Source organism: Vigna angularis, chromosome 4 (assembly GCF_016808095.1).
Source record: "Vigna angularis cultivar LongXiaoDou No.4 chromosome 4, ASM1680809v1, whole genome shotgun sequence".
NCBI classification, from domain to species: domain Eukaryota; kingdom Viridiplantae; phylum Streptophyta; class Magnoliopsida; order Fabales; family Fabaceae; genus Vigna; species Vigna angularis.
Window position 1 is genome coordinate 40,044,177 of NC_068973.1, and position 17,243 is coordinate 40,061,419.

General features: G+C 33.2%; 3 protein-coding genes across 3 annotated transcripts; 1 reads left to right on the forward strand and 2 right to left on the reverse strand.

The window, feature by feature from the left end:
• Window positions 1-69: 69 nt before the first annotated feature.
• On the reverse strand, window positions 70-3,618 carry LOC128196136 (gamma carbonic anhydrase 1, mitochondrial-like). The gene is made up of 5 exons (XM_052876041.1): window positions 3,440-3,618; window positions 3,120-3,263; window positions 2,810-2,935; window positions 2,581-2,732; window positions 70-631 (listed from the first exon to the last, which is right to left on the reverse strand). Exons 1-5 carry the CDS (start codon window positions 3,552-3,554, stop codon window positions 347-349), a joined length of 822 nt encoding a protein of 273 aa, XP_052732001.1. The 5' UTR covers window positions 3,555-3,618; the 3' UTR covers window positions 70-346.
• A 5,421-nt stretch (window positions 3,619-9,039) lies between these two features.
• LOC108341125 (uncharacterized) lies at window positions 9,040-12,292 on the forward strand. The gene is made up of 8 exons (XM_052876042.1): window positions 9,040-9,390; window positions 9,471-9,725; window positions 10,165-10,236; window positions 10,336-10,374; window positions 10,623-10,730; window positions 11,097-11,194; window positions 11,346-11,457; window positions 11,830-12,292. The coding sequence occupies exons 1-8, from the start codon at window positions 9,217-9,219 to the stop codon at window positions 12,094-12,096; spliced, it is 1,125 nt and encodes a 374-aa protein (XP_052732002.1). The 5' UTR covers window positions 9,040-9,216; the 3' UTR covers window positions 12,097-12,292.
• A 1,046-nt stretch (window positions 12,293-13,338) lies between these two features.
• LOC108340997 (ornithine carbamoyltransferase, chloroplastic) lies at window positions 13,339-16,457 on the reverse strand. Its single transcript, XM_017578590.2, has 5 exons — window positions 16,241-16,457; window positions 15,636-15,970; window positions 14,592-14,723; window positions 14,212-14,487; window positions 13,339-13,685 (listed from the first exon to the last, which is right to left on the reverse strand). The coding sequence occupies exons 1-5, from the start codon at window positions 16,389-16,391 to the stop codon at window positions 13,503-13,505; spliced, it is 1,077 nt and encodes a 358-aa protein (XP_017434079.1). The 5' UTR covers window positions 16,392-16,457; the 3' UTR covers window positions 13,339-13,502.
• Window positions 16,458-17,243: the final 786 nt, after the last annotated feature.

Below are 17,243 nucleotides of genomic sequence, written 5' to 3' on the forward strand. Positions count from 1 at the left end.
TAGGTGTCCTCGTCAATAAAACATGTCAACGAGCACTAAAGAATGTCTTCAACATAAAGATAAACAAGATAAAAAAATGTGAAATCACTTGCACTGGATACAACAAACACTAAGATCGGCATACATAATTCTACATGGCATTTGCCTTTACCAAATTAGTGAACAGAATTCAAAATATTAAGGAATAACTGCTTCCTGGATCGTAAGGAGGCACGATTGATTCTAGCGCAGACAATGTCTGCTATTATTGGGAATGAAAAAAAAATCCCTCTTCCATGAATTTGTAAATGCAAAAAAGTCCCATTGTCATTCAATATTAGAATTGAAGACAATGCTTTAAAATATCTCATTTTTGAAGAGCCTTTTCTGCTTTATCAGGTAAGACATTATCGGGAAGAATAAGCTCTGGTGGGATCTCGCGAACAACACCCAGCATAGAGTCATACTCCTCATCTTTACGAGCATACTTCTTTCGCAACACCTTCTCAAACTCAATTTCATCATACGACTTCGAATTCTCAGCAGCATGGACCTGTGCAAGGTTAGTATAATTGATGGCTGACTGTGAGATGAATGTTATCTCCTCATTACTTAGCTTTCTCAGGAACTTTGCAGGATTGCCTGCCCATACCTGTAAAATATCCAAGCTGCAGCTCATTAACGACACATAACATGCATAAAAAACAGCCTAACCAACACTAGAATCGTATTCTTTTCACCAAGAAAGAAAATTTAGGTAGTTTGAAACTTATGATAAAACTCATAGTACAGTAGTATACAAGATCACGCAGTTATATATAAGGGGTTTTCAAATTAACTACTAAATTAAATGTATTTTAGTAATTTAAAATAAAAACGGGTATAAGAACAAAATGAGTATTAGGACGGATATTTCCATACCCAACTTTAAAAAAATAGGATATAAACCATACTCATTCATAGTCAATTAATACAAGGATTCTCAGATCAGACGGGTTCAGACGATATTTGCTAGGGACAGGTTCAATTGTTATCCCTATATTCAAGAAGCAATGTAAGAATCATGACAAATGTAACAAGTAATAGTTCAAGAAAAGTGTTATATGGTACTGGGTTGGGGCTTGTTGATAAGGTGAGAGTTAAGAACCACAAGTATTCCCTATAAAAGATATTAGGTTTCTGGTATGGTCATAACTGATAGGTGTCATAGTGATAGGGTTGGTTGATGCAATACAGGTGTTCCTACGAAGGATTCACAAACTTTGCCAATCAGTCAACAAAACCAAAGCTAAGATAAAAATGGCATGAAATGGACTTGTATCGGAGCTTTGGAAACATCAGAATTTCATAAACATGATCACAATGACCAAGCACTTTCACTATTATTTGCGCATCAGATTAGGTTAGGATTTGTTTTAAATTTTATCAGGTGTAATAACTTACAGATTTGATTCAAATTTCATAAAAATTTGCTCTCATTCTCACTTCCCTCGTAATTTACGTAGTAATATTCATGATCGTACATGTATATGCAATACATTATTCTTCAAGTGAAATCAAGATACAGATAATTTTGCATCAGAAAAGACCGTTAAAGATTTAATTTTCCTTTGGTTCCTTCGTATCCTTAAACTTCTCAGATTCTTTTGGTATTCACCCAACTTATTAACTCGGTAATTATCCATCCTCTATACTAAGATTCTTGTTTCCATAAGCAACAGCATACGATTTAATATATATACCAAGGTTCTATGTTAGAAGCAGTTTCATTGTTGGAGATTAATGTCTAGTTTAGATTAATAATGAAGAGACGGAGACTTTGCTTTTCGGGAGTTACACCTTAATTTTTATTACTCGTAATTGTAATTTATTTTGAGATGTACATTAATATTGATGCTGTTTATTGCCTTTTCACTCTAGCATTACAGCAAGATTTTACAACCTGGTATAACGGCAGTTTCATTCTCACTCTGCCTATCTCCTCTAATGGTCAAGTTACTGGCACTGTCTACAACTGTCAGCTGCACGCTGTTCACATACAGGTGGGTTAGAATTATCTATCTATTGTTAGGATAAGCAAGAGTGTAAGAAGCAGAATACAAGAATGTCTTCAATTAAAGGCCACTAACAAGCCTGTGCTACTAAAGCTCCCACTATCAGTGTCTCAATCAACTAATAGTCAAAATCCATGGATATTTTATTCAGGAGTTTCTGACTAAATTACTGGTGATAGTTATTTATTCTCCTCCATGTCAACTCCTAAAATTCTTCATATCATCATTACCTTGCAAATGATCTAAGGTTACAACTTATGGATCAAGTTCCACCATCTCCTTTATTAAAATAAATTTGTCTTTTTTTATTAAAATTCTTAGAAGTGACAATGTCAACAAATATTTTTTTCTCTGACCTATTGCGTCAATTTACTTGTGCCCACTTCACGAAATTTTGTTGAATATGCAAGCACATTATTACTTCACGAAACCTAATACTCAACAATGGAATGAATCCCAAAAATAAATGTAGACTAACATGACCAAAAAAAACTATCCTAATACTCGTTATTTAATGTAGCAAAACAGTAAACAAATACAGACATACCTCGCCAGAAGGTATCCTTGTATTCTGCCTCACAAGGGCTCCAGCAGCAACCATGGCATTTTTCTCAACAACTACTCCATCAAGTAATACGGCACCCATACCAACAAAAGCCTCGTCCTCAACAGTACAACCGTGTAAAACAGCACTATGACCTGTTAAGTAAAAACATAAATTCCCATTAAAAACAGAGCACGGCACCATTCTTAATGGTTAGAAAATTGTTCCTCACCCACAGTAACATTATCCCCAATAACTGTAGGCAAGACCTTCCCACTTAAATTTGACTTTGCAACATGCACCAGAGAGTTATCCTGTATGTTAGTTCCACTTCCAACTCTGATGCTGTTAACATCACCTATTCATAAAATAAATTTGGCACATGATTAACACATATATCAACAGCGAATAAAAAGCAAAACATGTCACGTTGAATTTACATTAAAAGATCACAGAACACGAAATCTGTTCAGAAATGACGGAGAAGAAAAGAATATCCATGAAATGTTGGGACACATGAATTATCCAATGGGATAGCTTACCTCTCAAGACACATCCATACCAAATGGATGATCCTCTTCCAACATGAACGTCTCCAATGACGGAGGCACTTGGCGCAACAAATACATCCTTATCAACAACAGGAGCCTTATCAAATATGTTCATCAGAGTTCGATGCCTAGACACTGATCACAACAGGGAATACAATTAATTGGCTTAGTCACTGCCTGGTCGAATCTAAGTGGAAAAGAAGAACATAAGTCTGGAATCATGAACAATGATCATAGAATGTAACGTGATTATAATATGGCAGAAATTAGGGCATGGGAAAGAAGAAAAAGAAAAGGGGAAAGAGACAAACGCTGCTCTTGGAAAAAGTAACCGCCCTGAAGGCGGGAACCGAGACGATCGATGGCCTGTCCAGTCTCGCGAATCCAGAAACCAACGCTGTATATCGCTCTCCCAAGGGTTCCCATTTCCACTACTGCTCGCTGCTTACGCTTCCACTCCCAACCAAAATGGAAGAGTAGAGTATCCCTCTTTCATGGAGAGGGTATTTTGGGGTTTCCATCACTATAACAAAAAACGGGCTTGGCCCATAACTAACCGGGTTGGGCTTTCTCAGCTTGTTCGGTTGGGTGTGAAAATTTGACTCCTACTTCCTGCACCCCTACAATTTCTTCAATGTTTCCTCTCAGGTTATCAAAATTACATTTTCCCTTCCATAAATGTCACTTTCGAATTATATATTCCAAAAAAGTGTCGGACCAAGTTTTTTTGAACAAAACTTTGGAATGGAATGAAATTTTGGAAACAGAATTTTCAGAATGTACCAAATACATTTTGAAATAAACTTTCCATACTAAAATTTTCAAAACAAACTTTCCAGACCTTATATATTGTTATTCAGAATGAGTTTGCCAAAATACATCTACATGAAGTATGTTTCGGAAAATGAGTTTTAGAAAAAACTTTTCGGATGTGGTGTTGTGTAATGACCAAAGATGTTTGAATGTTTCTCTAATTATGTGTGATGCCATTAATAATTATGGAAGACAAGAAATCATAGAAATCATAGTGCCGTGTTTTAACCGATTGGCCAACCAAGACCACTATGAGTTTTAGTTCATCTGGCTCACTCAGGTTTAATAAGTGATAAGTCAGATTGATTTACCAATCTATTTAATTTAATTTAATTATTTATTATTTTATAATTTAATATTATTAATTATCATTTCTTTTATTATATTGTAGATGAGGATAAAAAAATAAGATATTTTAAGAGAGATAAATATTATAGATTTACCTATTTAAGACTCTGATATTATAAACGATAACTAATATAATATAAAAAATATGGTATGTTATGTAAGAAGAAACATCCAAAATATCATTTGTTATATTATGTTTTTTAAAGATATAAATATATAATAGTATTGTGATTAAATAATTAATTTAATATATAGTTATTATTTATAATAGAATGGTTTAACATGTAAGTATAGTAATTATTTTAATTTATTTAATTAAAAAATTGACTAATTAAGTTTAGAAAATGTTTTTATATAAATAAATATGTTTTTAATATTTATTTATATTTATATATAAATAAATTTTAAAGGAATTTCATTGATGAAAGTTTAAAAGGACTTTTGTGTAAAATCAATTTTAGTGACCTCCCTTTCCTTTCTAATTCCCTTGTGTTGCTTAGATCCTCCACCTTATCCCTCACATTGTTCTTTGCATATATCCTCAAATCATCTTAAAGAAACACACTGGTTCCTCCCTATTCCATCCTAGCACACAATTTATTCTTAAAAGAAAAAACACAATGTTAGAGTTTAGGTAGATTTAAGCTATATAGATGAGTACGTATTTTCACTTTGCAAAGATAAATACCACTTTTTAATATAGTATCAAAATTATTTAACAATCTATTTTAACCATATTGGTGGTGTTGGGCATGTATCATATTACTATTAATGTTTAGTTTATTCTCACGATTAATTTATTCTAAAATTAAGGAATCTTAATTAATACAATTCAAGTACCAAAAAAAATATCATTTTGTTTCCTTTAAGAAAATTGAAATTAATTATTTTTTAAAACTTTATTTAATTTATTTTTTATATTTAAAGATATTCATATTTAAAAATACGTGAATTTAATCATTTTAATTCAATTTTATTAAATTTATAAATACATTTAAAATGAAAAAAATTATGTATTTTTAGATAAATTAGTTTAAACTTGTACTCGAGATAAAAATAATATCTAACCTAATATTTATTATTTAATTTTTATAAGATAAAATTTATCAGTCAAAGTTTACTTTTAAGCTTTGCATTTTTAATAAAAATAATTAAAATTTATTTATAAACGTATAACTTATTTTTATAAATTAATTAGTATCATAAACAAATAATTTTATATAAAAATAAAAAAATTACAATTTGAGTTAGTAATTATAATATAATTTTTTAAAATAATAAAAAAATCCAGTTATCACTACTTTTTTCCTTTTTTAATCAATTTAAAACTGATATAATTAATTTTATTCATGATATATTAATGTATATTTTTCCGTTAGTAATAATTTAAGTATGAAATGATAAAAATATAAAAAATAATCATGAAAAAGTTTCTTTGTAATTTTTTTTTTGTAATGTTATTTTATAAAGGAGTAATTATTATTCTAGAAACAGCTATAAGAAATATATTAAAAACAAGATAAGTTATATGTTATTATTTTATCTATAAAATGTTTAAATATATTAGGTAACTGAATTATATACTTCAAAATAATCAAACTGTTTCAATCAATATCTTGTATATTGTTTTGGTCTAAATAAAATACAGTAAAAAATTAACTTAAAAACATTACTATAATGTAAAGAATTTAATAATTAAAATTTAAATTTCTTATAAATTTATGTAATTTTAATTGAGACCTTATTAATTTTTTTCGTATATTAAATAGTCATAATATTTGTATTTTTTAATTAAATATTTAAAGATTAATTTTTAATTAATCTAGTGAGATGTTGTTATCATATTTATTATTATTTTTATTTGTTATGTTAATAAATTAAACAGTGTTATGATTGATATATATATTTTTATTGTTTTAATATTATTTTTATATTAATAATAAAATCTTTTGTCAGAACCATTTAAAAAAAATACACCTAAAAACTTTCTGAACGGACGTCAGGTGTCAATCGAAGAGGATCCGGAAATCAGATAGTGGAATGCAGATGTTGACAAATGAGCGGGCGCTCGTTTTGACGTGGGAAGGAAAACTTGATTTTCAGAAATTCATGTCACACTCTCTGCATGCACCCTTATTCTCAGATTCTGAAAAATCTCATTTGCTCCTCTTCTCACTACATCTCATTCTTCTCTCTAAGAAATCTTCACCATTTCTTCTCCGATCTCCGTTCAGACACCATAGAAGCACTTCCGGCGTCAAGAGCTTCCAGATAAACCGTTCGGTTTGTGAAGCTGAGCTGGTAAGTCCTTCTCTTCACCCATTCGTTCGTTTTCCTAGACATGCAAACTCAATTCTGGTTTCATGTGTTGATCACCATTCTCCAAATGAGTGGTTCTGAGAGTGTTTTGGTTTTACTTGGTTTAGTTGGAAAATTATCGAGCATTGAGGGTAGAAGAACTGGTAGTGGTGAACTGTATTTTGTCTCTGTGAACGCTCAGAGGTAAGGGAAGCTTATCTAATTTAATTTGTATGTTGCTGTATTGCATGAACGTTCGTTGAATTGACTGAATTAATATGAAATATGATGGTTGCTATGTTTGGATTGTATGAAGTATGGAAATTGACTATGATATGAATGTATGAAATTATGAATATATATGTTGAGAAATGAGTTGAAAATAAATAATTCTGGTATGAAATTTCCCCTATGAAAGTGTACGTTCGTCACTGAACGGTCCTTGACCGTTCGGTTTTTCTAGTGAACTTGGTTGGAATTGGATTCTTTCATTTGGGAAGAATCCTAGTTGAGGATGAGTGTCTTCGTTTCGAAATACTGTGCATGAGCGTTCGGCCAAACATAGTTGGTTCTTGGTATTCGGTTATAAACTTAAGTATATATATATATATATATATATATATATATATATATATATATATATATATATATATATATATATATATATATGTATTTGTATATTTTCGTTTGTTCTTAAACACTACTCCAAATGGTATCTTATTATATTTATCAAGCCTTCTACTATAAGTTTAGTAGTGCTCGGTCTTACACCAAGCGCTTGCACTGAGTAGTGATCGGTCTTACACCAAGCGCTCGTACTGAGTAGTGCTCAGTCTTACACCAAGCGCTCATTTTCTTTTCTTTTATAATCTATCTTGATGAAAATAGCGTTCGTCCAACTTCAATAGAGTTTTCTCTCTACCGTGCTCGGTCATTGACTGACATTCAGTTTTCTTGATTGCTAAATTCAAATAAGCTAAGTATTTATAAGCGTACGATTTCATCATGTGAATTCTTCTAAGTATTATTCTTTGAAGTGTCCGTATTAATTGGTTTCGGCCTAGAGTCTTAACACTTGGAATGGTTTTTGCAGTGTTCGGTTTGAGCTCTCAAGAGTCAATTCATTTAATTGGCTCATTCTGTAAGTAATGTTCATTCTAATCGTTCTTGTGATATATGATTGTACTCGGTTTCTTTCTCAACCCGATAGTAACCCTCTCGGTCTTAATCTGTTCTGGAACTGGAGACCTCTCTGTCTCGCTCCAAGTGTTCGTTCTCGTTCTGAGTTAGGATTAAACGTTCGATATTTGGTGTCCTTAATAATCTTTGTACGAAGGTGAAATTGAGATAATTAATAATGAAAGATGAAGAGAACATGATATGGATGATATGTTTTGGATTATGGACGAGCGTTTCGGGGAGGAATGACTCATTAATGTATATTGGAATTGGTAAAGTATGAATGTGGGCATGCTAAGCTAGCGGTTCATCCTGATGTTCCGTGATTACTCGTCCTTACGTAGAGGAGGGTAAGTCATGTGTGGGAACGACAGGAGGTCCTAGTCCTTATGGTTAATTTGGACAGATAAGACTAACCTCGGGTGACAGCTGTTGAGGGTATCCCAGTTACTACATCACCCGAGTGCACGAACGTTGTAGCTACACATATTTCATACAGTCCGGACAGTCAATATAGTATTAGGCTTTGCATGAACAAATGATGAATTATCTTGTTTGGTTGATTGTGTGAAATATATGTTTATACATGAATTAAATTACATAAGCTTACCCTATGTTTTCTGTCTTGTCTGTTTTGTACGTTCAGTTGTCCTTCTGTTGCAATGATCATCCATGTGGATGTGAGCAGAAGGAGAGAAGCTGCTAGAAGAGGCGCTGGAAGAAGAAAACTTAGTCGAGGTAGAAGTTAAGACCGAACAGTAGAACCGTTCGGTCAGTAGTATAGTCTGATAGTAAGGTAATCGCTCGATCAACTTTTCCTTTTGCTTTTGTTTGACCGTTCGGTATAGGTTTTTGTAAACCATTCGGTCAGAATTGCACCTTGTACAGCTTTAAATTTCTTGTCCTTCTTTGTAAGGCCGTTCGGCCACAACCGTACGTTCTCTTTTAATGTAAGACTGATTTGTAATATTATTTAATGTGATTATTCTATTATATAGTTTTAGACGTATTTTTGGGATGTTACATCTTTCCTTTCTTAACACTTTAAAAGTATAAAATTTCTGAATATGAAATAGTAAAAAATAATAAAAATTAAACGAAAAATACGTAAGAGGTTAAAATTTAATGAAATTAAAATTTAATGAAATAAAAATAAAATAAAATTTAAAAAACTAAAGTAAGAATTAATTAAAAAAATGATAATTAAGGAATTTAATAAAGATTTTTATTGTCAAATTAAGGAAAGTAATTGTGTGGGTCAAATTACATCTTCTTGGGAGACTAGGCTAAGAGGGAAAGAGAAGGGTTTACACAGAGGGAAGAGAGAGAGAGCCCAATGACGCAAATGTCACGGCGCGTTCATGCAAATTCAGAAATATAGATCCATAAAAACAAACTACACTTACTCCCATACACGCTTTTACAATTAACACTTCTTACACAGTAATCAATGGGTGCCGAGCCCTTTTCCCAATCCCAAATCCAAAACCAAAACCATAATCACAACTCCCGCCACGCGCCCTTGGTTCTCGGTCTCCAGCCCTTCGCCCTCGTCGACAATGTTGCCACCGTCGATTGGTCCCTTCTCCGTCAAATTTCCGGCGAGCGCGGTGGCTCCGTTCCGGTTTGCTCGCTTTGTAATCCAACTCAATTGTCTCCAAGAACGCGGTTAACTAAATTATTTTCCTATCCATGTCATTGTAGGTTGGAATTGAAGAACTGAATGGCATACTGGGCGAGGTTAAAACCCACTCCCACGACGCTCATTCTCCCATGAAAACTCTCGCCGGTGGCAGCGTTGCCAACACAATTCGCGGGCTCAGTAGCGGTTTTGGAATTTCAAGCGGAATTATTGGAGCCTACGGGGACGATGAACAAGGCCAGCTTTTTGTTAATAACATGACCTCCAATGGCGTCGAGCTGTCACGACTCCGCAAGAAGCAAGGACACACGGCACAGGTTTCCTATTTCCTCACCTCATACGTACAAACTTCCCTTAGAGTGCTTACTATTGTGTAGAGCAAATTATACCAACACTTCCCCAATTTCTTGGAAGGAAAAACTTACAAAAAAAATTGAATTTTTACTTCACGGGGGATCCGTTAAGACAAACTTCACGGATTACTGAGATACTATTTCAATTTTGATGGAAAAGTCATACAAAAGTTCAGACAACACTTGAAAGATGCAATATCTAATTTTTGTCTCTGTAATTATGCATAACTCTCTACTTTTTTAAAGAATACGTTTCAAAATAATGTATTCAAACAATTGATGAAACTAGTATAATATTAGTATTGGTATGGAGTAATAAAGAAAGGGTATCCAAGGAATTTAAGGTAACCTCAAGATGTGATTTACCCTACCATAAAGCATAACAATGGGTTTTGTGTACCAGTGTGTTTGCTTGGTTGATGAGTCGGGCAACCGTACAATGCGACCTTGTCTCTCAAATGCTGTCAAAGTTCAGGTAATTCTAACACCCTTTCTGGATTCTTGGAGGGTAAATTAGGATGTCTTTTATGAAGGTTTTTTGATTGATATATGCTCTCTTTTTCCTTTTTGCAAGGCTCAAGAGTTGATGAAAGAGGATTTCATGGGATCCAAGGTTGGTTACTTTTCTTTGGTACCCTATTCTAGATATTTTTATATTTTATTAATCATGTTTTTCTAATTGTCAATGTGTTAACTGGGATTTATTTTATATTAGATTTTAGGGGCTGAATCGCTTTTTCATGTTAAATCCGATTTATTTTAACATGGCTTGCTCTTCTGTCCGTTGTACTACATCTATCACTAATAATGTATCACCTAGAGGATCTCTGTTGACTTGGTTTTTATATACTTACGTTTCAGTGGTTGGTGTTGAGATATGCAATACTCAACTTGGAAGTTATTCAAGCAGCAATTCATTTAGCCAAACAGGAAGGCCTTCTTATTTCCTTGGATTTGGCCAGTTTTGAGGTATTTAAAAATTTCTCTTCCTTGAGCCTGGGAAGTTTGTGATTAGAGTTTTCATTTCCAACATATCAACTCAAAAAGGGCTGTTTTGATAAAACCGAGTTTATGAAGTGCTGCTAAGTCTTATAACTCTTAGCCGGTTAGTCCACAGAAATAATTACTAAACATATTTGATTTGTTTTTGTTTGTTTTTGCTATACGCACAAGACTTTGTATTCTTTTTTGCATAATCTCAAATATTAATGCATGAAAGTGCTCATGATGACTACCATTATGAATAGGAATACGAAAGTTTAGTTTTTAAGAAGTCTTCTGCTTAGTTTATTTAAATATTATATTTCTCACTCATGACCTCTTTATTTTGACAAGATGGTCAGGAACTTTAAACTACCGCTTCTAAAGCTACTGGAATCTGGGAATATAGACCTTTGCTTTGCCAATGAGGATGAAGCAGCTGAGCTTTTAAGGTGGCTGTCGTTTGCATTTCACTCAGCATTATTGAAAATATAATTTATCTTCAGTTTCTTAGTGAATGAAGAAATTTTGTTCATTAATTATGTATCATGTAATTTTGTCTTGTAAATAAGTGATATCAATTTACTTTACCACGGATTACAGGGGTGAACAGAATGCTGATTCTATAGCTGCTGTAGAATTTCTTTCCAAATACTGCCAATGGGCTGTGGTGACATTGGGCTCTAATGGGTGCATTGCTAAACATGGAAAGGAGGTATGCAAATTTTTTTTCTGTCATTCTGTGACATTTCCTGCTTGGCTCCTTTCCCAATTCTCTCTGTTTCCTCTCCCACCATGAACCTTTTGTTATTTGCCTCAAGATGCCATAATTAGCTAGACATTTGCGTAGTTTATTACTTTGTACGAATTTGTTATTGAAAGTTTTATATGTAAAAGAGGATGGAGGTAATGAAGGTGTACAAACTGTACAAACATTAAGCACATTGTGGTTAAAAATATTAGGGATAAGTTCAGCAGCTTTTGCTTTCTTGTTGTTTGGTCTTTGCGCCTGCTAGGGTTCTAGAATAGGTGTTGAAAAGTTAAAGACAAATTATTAACTACATAAACTAAGCCTTTTACATGTCAGATGATACGAGTCCCAGCCATTGGGGAAACGAAGGCATGCGATGCTACAGGAGCAGGGGACCTTTTTGCAAGCGGATTTCTGTATGGAGTGATCAAGGGTCTATCACTAGAAGAATGCTGCAAAGTAGGCGCGTGCAGTGGTGGATCTGTTATCCGGTCACTTGGTGGTGAAGTGACATTAGAGAATTGGCAATGGATGTACAAGCAGATGCAGATCAAGGGTCTTCCCACGCCTACACAGATGCATGCAAATGAATATAGTGGCTAATTTTGCCCCCTTTATTCATGTTGCCTTGGTTATATTATACCAATTTTTTCTTTTGCTCTTCTTTTTGCTGTCTTTTATTATTCATTTACTGACAATTCAAATGACAACCACACGAGTTATGGAAGCTATATATTTTTCAGGAAAATTCAATCTGGTTTGAGTCTTCAATGTACTTGAGCTGGGGGCAATTATGAAACTCTCTCCTACTCTAATATTAACACTTTAAGACATGGTTAATTAACTTTCTGAGTTCTTACTTCAAACTTTAACTGTGGATTGAGATGATCTCCAACTTGATTCTATGCTTGTGAACCGTTGTGTACATTTAACAGGAGGTCTACTTTGTGGCTTTTGTTCAGCCAATAGCCGGGCACACTGCTCGTGGGAAGGGTTAATACGAGTTTCTCTCCATTCAATTTAAAATCCCCTGGCTGTTTCATCGAAACTATTTTAAACTGAATAATAAATAAAATTGGAACAATTTGACTTTTTAACATGGTTCATTTTAATATATAATAAAGTTATAGAATAAAAACATAAAATTTTAAATAAGGTGTGTTTTACCATAGATATGTTCAAGGTAAAAATTTAATTTATAGTTGAAGCTAGTCTTTTCTCAAATCAAATATTTAATTCAAATTTTCAAAATTAATAGGTATGATTAAAGAAGTTAATAATTTACTTTATAATAATATTTAATATGTATTCATTTTATCAAATTCAATTTTAGCATTTATTATTCAAAACAAGTATTTGTGTAATTAAAATTTTAATAAAATACCGATGCCGTGGTTCCCTCAGCAAAATAGACAATGAATATTTCAAAACAATACCACGGTTAAATTCTACATTTGAAAATAATTTACAATCACTTTTACCGTTTCTAACTAGTAACAATTTTTTTTCATAAATAAAGACCATGAGATAAAAAGTAAAAAAACTGCTTATATGAATAAAGATAAAAGAAAACAATAAAATGAATGAGAATTTTTTTTATTAAATGCAAAAGCAGTGTATAAAATGTCTGATTAAAAGAAAATATTTAATAAGAATGAGTAAAAGAATCTCAATATGGCTGTAAAAGAAGAATTTAAATATTCAAATTATATATTTTAATTTCTAATACATAATACATTTCAAAGGTCTATTTGTAATCGATAGCTAAACTTGTACTGGACCTAGCGCACTCTTTTTACTTCAAAGGAATCAAACCAAATAAAGAACCAAACTTGGAGCATAAGAGGAAAAGAAATTAGATACCGCTACCATTTTATTACGATTTACCTGTTCTTAAAGAGCTAATAGATAATACCGACGCACTCAAAATTCCAAAGTTAATAATACAGCGAACAAACTGCTGAAAGCCAAAACTAACTGTTGCAGTAAGTGTACGCTAGCTAATGTTTCTACTTGCCGAGAACATGAAGCATTATGGCATTTTGTGCATGCATTCGGTTCTCAGCTTGCGGGAAGACTATTGAATTTGGAGCTTCAATAACTTCGTCAGTCACCTCCACCCCTCTTTCCGCTGGTAAGCAATGCATGAAAAATGCCTTTGAACCAGCCATTTCCATCAGATCTTTGTTTACCTGCAGAATACAATTGCCATCTCCAGTCAACAATAACAAAACCAAAGTAAAGCCATTCCAATACAGCACATTTTATATATAAAGTTTTTAAAATTGAACCGGTGAAGGGAGTCATTCAAGATCAACGCTTTATCTATAATTTTGAACTGGTGATGATTAAAAATTATTACAATCTTTAATGTGAAATGTTAAACAACGTTAAAAAACAAAAAAATTAGAAACAAAATAAATATAATTAATGAAACTGTCGATCCTTGTAATATTGATTTTTCCTACAGACGAACAGCTTTAACCACTGTTTTACACAGGTTCTTTACAAGACCGGTTTTCAAAATTATACTGGGCTGGTTTTGTCCAGTTTCCAGTCTGACCAGTTGGTCTAAGTCCAATTCTGACAACATTCCAACACGACATAACCGCTGTCAAATAATAAAATATTTATTTTTAACTGAACATATGGTTTCTGCCCTAACCATTTGATTAGGTGGCTGAAAGAAAATAGTATAGAAAATATCATGTAAAGTACCTGAAAACCTTTAAACACTTGGCGCCGGTGTTCAGCTTCTTCCTTTTGCCCCATGCTGGCCCAGACATCTGAATACACAACATCGGCTCCTTTAACAGCTTCTTTGGGGTCATTAGTTATCTCAATCTTGCTGATTCCAGCTTTCCTTGCCTTCTCAACTGTTTTTGCATCAGGTTCAAATCCTTTCGGACAAGCACAAACAAAGTGAAATGGAATCACAGATGCCATCAACAGCCATGAGTGAACAATATTATTTCCATCTCCAACGTAGACAACCTGACATTTGTATTGCAGAATATAGTCAGACACCTAATCCCTTGATAATGCCACCTATAATTAGGAAGAAGCAAATTCTTCAAAAACAAGTAACATAACCTGACCTTGGTACCTTCAAACCGACCAATGTGTTCAATCATAGTAAGGGCATCAGCCATTATCTGGCAGGGATGGTTGTAGTCCGTCAACCCATTGATGACTGGCACAGTTGCATATTTTGCAAGATCAAGTATGTCCTGCAATTTTTTTTTTACAAAAAAGAGATAAGGTAAACCAAAAGTGCCCAGTTTTTTTCTCAGAATGATTGATCACAATCTTCGTAGCAGATAAAAATTCTTCCCAGCCCAACATCATAATGCCCACAATCGCTTTTTACAAAAAAGAGATAAGGTAAACCAAAAGTGCCCAGTTTTTTTCTCAGAATGATTGATCACAATCTTCGTAGCAGATAAAAATTCTTCCCAGCCCAACATCATAATGCCCACAATCGCAAAACAACTTCTTTCGTTGTGAACTAAGCTTGCTAAAGTTGTAAGAGACATGAACATTAGTGAAAAATACTCCTGCTAGATACTGTTAATTCATCTCAAGATCTTCTGTTAGTATTACACGTAATCCAACACTGCAAATTACCAATGGCACGGGACACAAATTCTTGTCTACCACAAGCAATGGCAATGATCCTGGCAGGGATTTATACTCAAGCTTTTTCTTTGCAGTTTTATGCATTACAACAAATCCCAGTGGAGCTCAAGAATTAATGACATCATCAAAACACCGGGTGAATTACTCTATCCCAAAAGTCAGTATAGACTGCTCTATTAATGCAACTAACAGCATCTGAGTACAAGTTATAGCTTCTCTTTTTTCTTTCCCACCTGTTTATGAATTGGAATTAACATAATTCATCCAAATTAAGTTTATTGACCTCCTCAATGTTGGTTTAGAAATCAGAGGAACATTGCGAACACACACGCTCCATCCCTAAGAAAGACAAATCACTTTCATTCTACCATTTCGTGCAGGTCGCGTTGAATATTTAATTTGTGAATTCAGAAAATGGGAAAAACTAACCACAAACAGGAGTAACCGCAGCCCAATAACAAAATAAACCATAAGTAACTCACACTTACAAGTCACGAGCATACCTGATGGGCAAAAACACGAGCCATAATGATGTCATTATAGCGACACAGAACACGAGCAATATCACGAGTCTCCTCTCGCTTGCCCATTTGGATATCATCAGGTCCTAAGTATATGGCATGCCCCCCTAACAACGAAAAGCCAGTCTCGAACGAAACCCTCGTTCTCATGGATGGCTTTGTAAATATCATCGACATGGTCTTCCCCTCGAAAGGTCGAAAGGACCTGTCCCCTGATTTAAGCAACGCCTTTACCTCAATGGCCCGATCCAGCATCTTCAAAATAGTGTCCTTATCAAAATCATCTATGTGAAGAAAATCTTTCAACGCAACTTTCTCTGCAAAACAGAAGAACCGAAGTGAGAAGCCAATAACCTGCTAGCCACTTCTCAAAACCGCAAACAAAAGTTGAAAATCAGTGTCAACCATCAAAATGTTCTTATGACTGACATGGAACACTCAACATTTCTTAAACCCTAATCCGAAGCAAATTGAATGTGAAATGAGAACTAGAACTAGATTATGTGAATGTCGAAAAGTGAAGATTGAGTGAGAATGTGAAAGCGATTACAATCGGAAATAGAGAAAAAAGAGTAGAGTGAACTTACGAGTGACTGCGGGAGAGGCGACGCACGATATTCGGCGGCGGAATGAAACGGAGGAGGAGGGGAAAGGAGCGCGATGGCGGAGATTGTGACCGGAGAGGTAGGGTTTGTCTGATGCGACGGTACGGTAACAGTGACATGGGATCACAGCCATTTTCTGATACTTCCTAGGCCTACCAATCAATTACACACTGCTACTTCTCTTTACTTTCACTGCAATTCATTTCTTCCTTTATATAGTGGGGTAATTATAAGAACTTCCTCTCCTTTTTTTTTCATATCACTTGCTATTTACCACTGTAATAAAACAAGTTCACATAGTTATGATTTAATAATCTTTTCCCTCAGTACTTTTAACAGAGACAAATAATAAACAAAAATTATATAAAATAAAATTAAGGCATGCATAAGTTAAAATTTTGAATTTTTACAAAAATTAGAGTTTTAAAAAAAATGTATATTCAGAAATTTTTTTAGTAACCATTCATAGAATAATTCGTTTAGGGAATAAAATTCGAAAACTAAAATATACATTTAATAGTCATTGTTAAAACCACACATAGCAATATTATTACTAAAATTGAAATTAAATATTAACAAAATAAATTTTAGAAGTTAACTTAAAAGTTAAATAGTTGAATATTCTAATATGAATAAGTAGCATGTACTACAGTTCTAAATATGTAAACCCACACCCGTTAATAAACTAACTTAAAAACTAATTTTTTCTTTTCTTATATACACTACAAAATGTTTATTTTTTCTATCTATTGTACATACAGTTTATTTTTTAAAATCTCAGAGCACTCGAGGAAGAAAATTTTCATCAATATAGAAACTTTTATTAAATTTTATTAATTAATGTTTAAAATGTTATATTTTACATTTGAGTATTTATCATTTTTTTTAATTAGATGACACATTTTATTATATAATTTATTCATTTTCATAGGTTAAAAGATTAAAAACTTAATTATACATTTGGTTATTTTATTTGTCTAGTTTA

Coding starts and splice junctions, on each gene's coding strand:
- LOC128196136 (XM_052876041.1), bottom strand. CDS start 3,554: ATGGGAACCCTTGGGAGAGCGATATACAGCGTTGGTTTCTGGATTCGC. Junction 2,936..3,119: donor GTATGGATGTGTCTTGAGAG/GTAAGCTATCCC, acceptor TTTTATGAATAG/GTGATGTTAACAGCATCAGA. Junction 632..2,580: donor CAAGGATACCTTCTGGCGAG/GTATGTCTGTAT, acceptor GATATTTTACAG/GTATGGGCAGGCAATCCTGC.
- LOC108341125 (XM_052876042.1), top strand. CDS start 9,217: ATGGGTGCCGAGCCCTTTTCCCAATCCCAAATCCAAAACCAAAACCAT. Junction 9,391..9,470: donor AGCGCGGTGGCTCCGTTCCG/GTTTGCTCGCTT, acceptor ATGTCATTGTAG/GTTGGAATTGAAGAACTGAA. Junction 11,458..11,829: donor TTGCTAAACATGGAAAGGAG/GTATGCAAATTT, acceptor TTTACATGTCAG/ATGATACGAGTCCCAGCCAT.
- LOC108340997 (XM_017578590.2), bottom strand. CDS start 16,391: ATGGCTGTGATCCCATGTCACTGTTACCGTACCGTCGCATCAGACAAA. Junction 14,488..14,591: donor GTCGGTTTGAAGGTACCAAG/GTCAGGTTATGT, acceptor TACAAATGTCAG/GTTGTCTACGTTGGAGATGG. Junction 13,686..14,211: donor AAGTGTTTAAAGGTTTTCAG/GTACTTTACATG, acceptor TGTATTCTGCAG/GTAAACAAAGATCTGATGGA.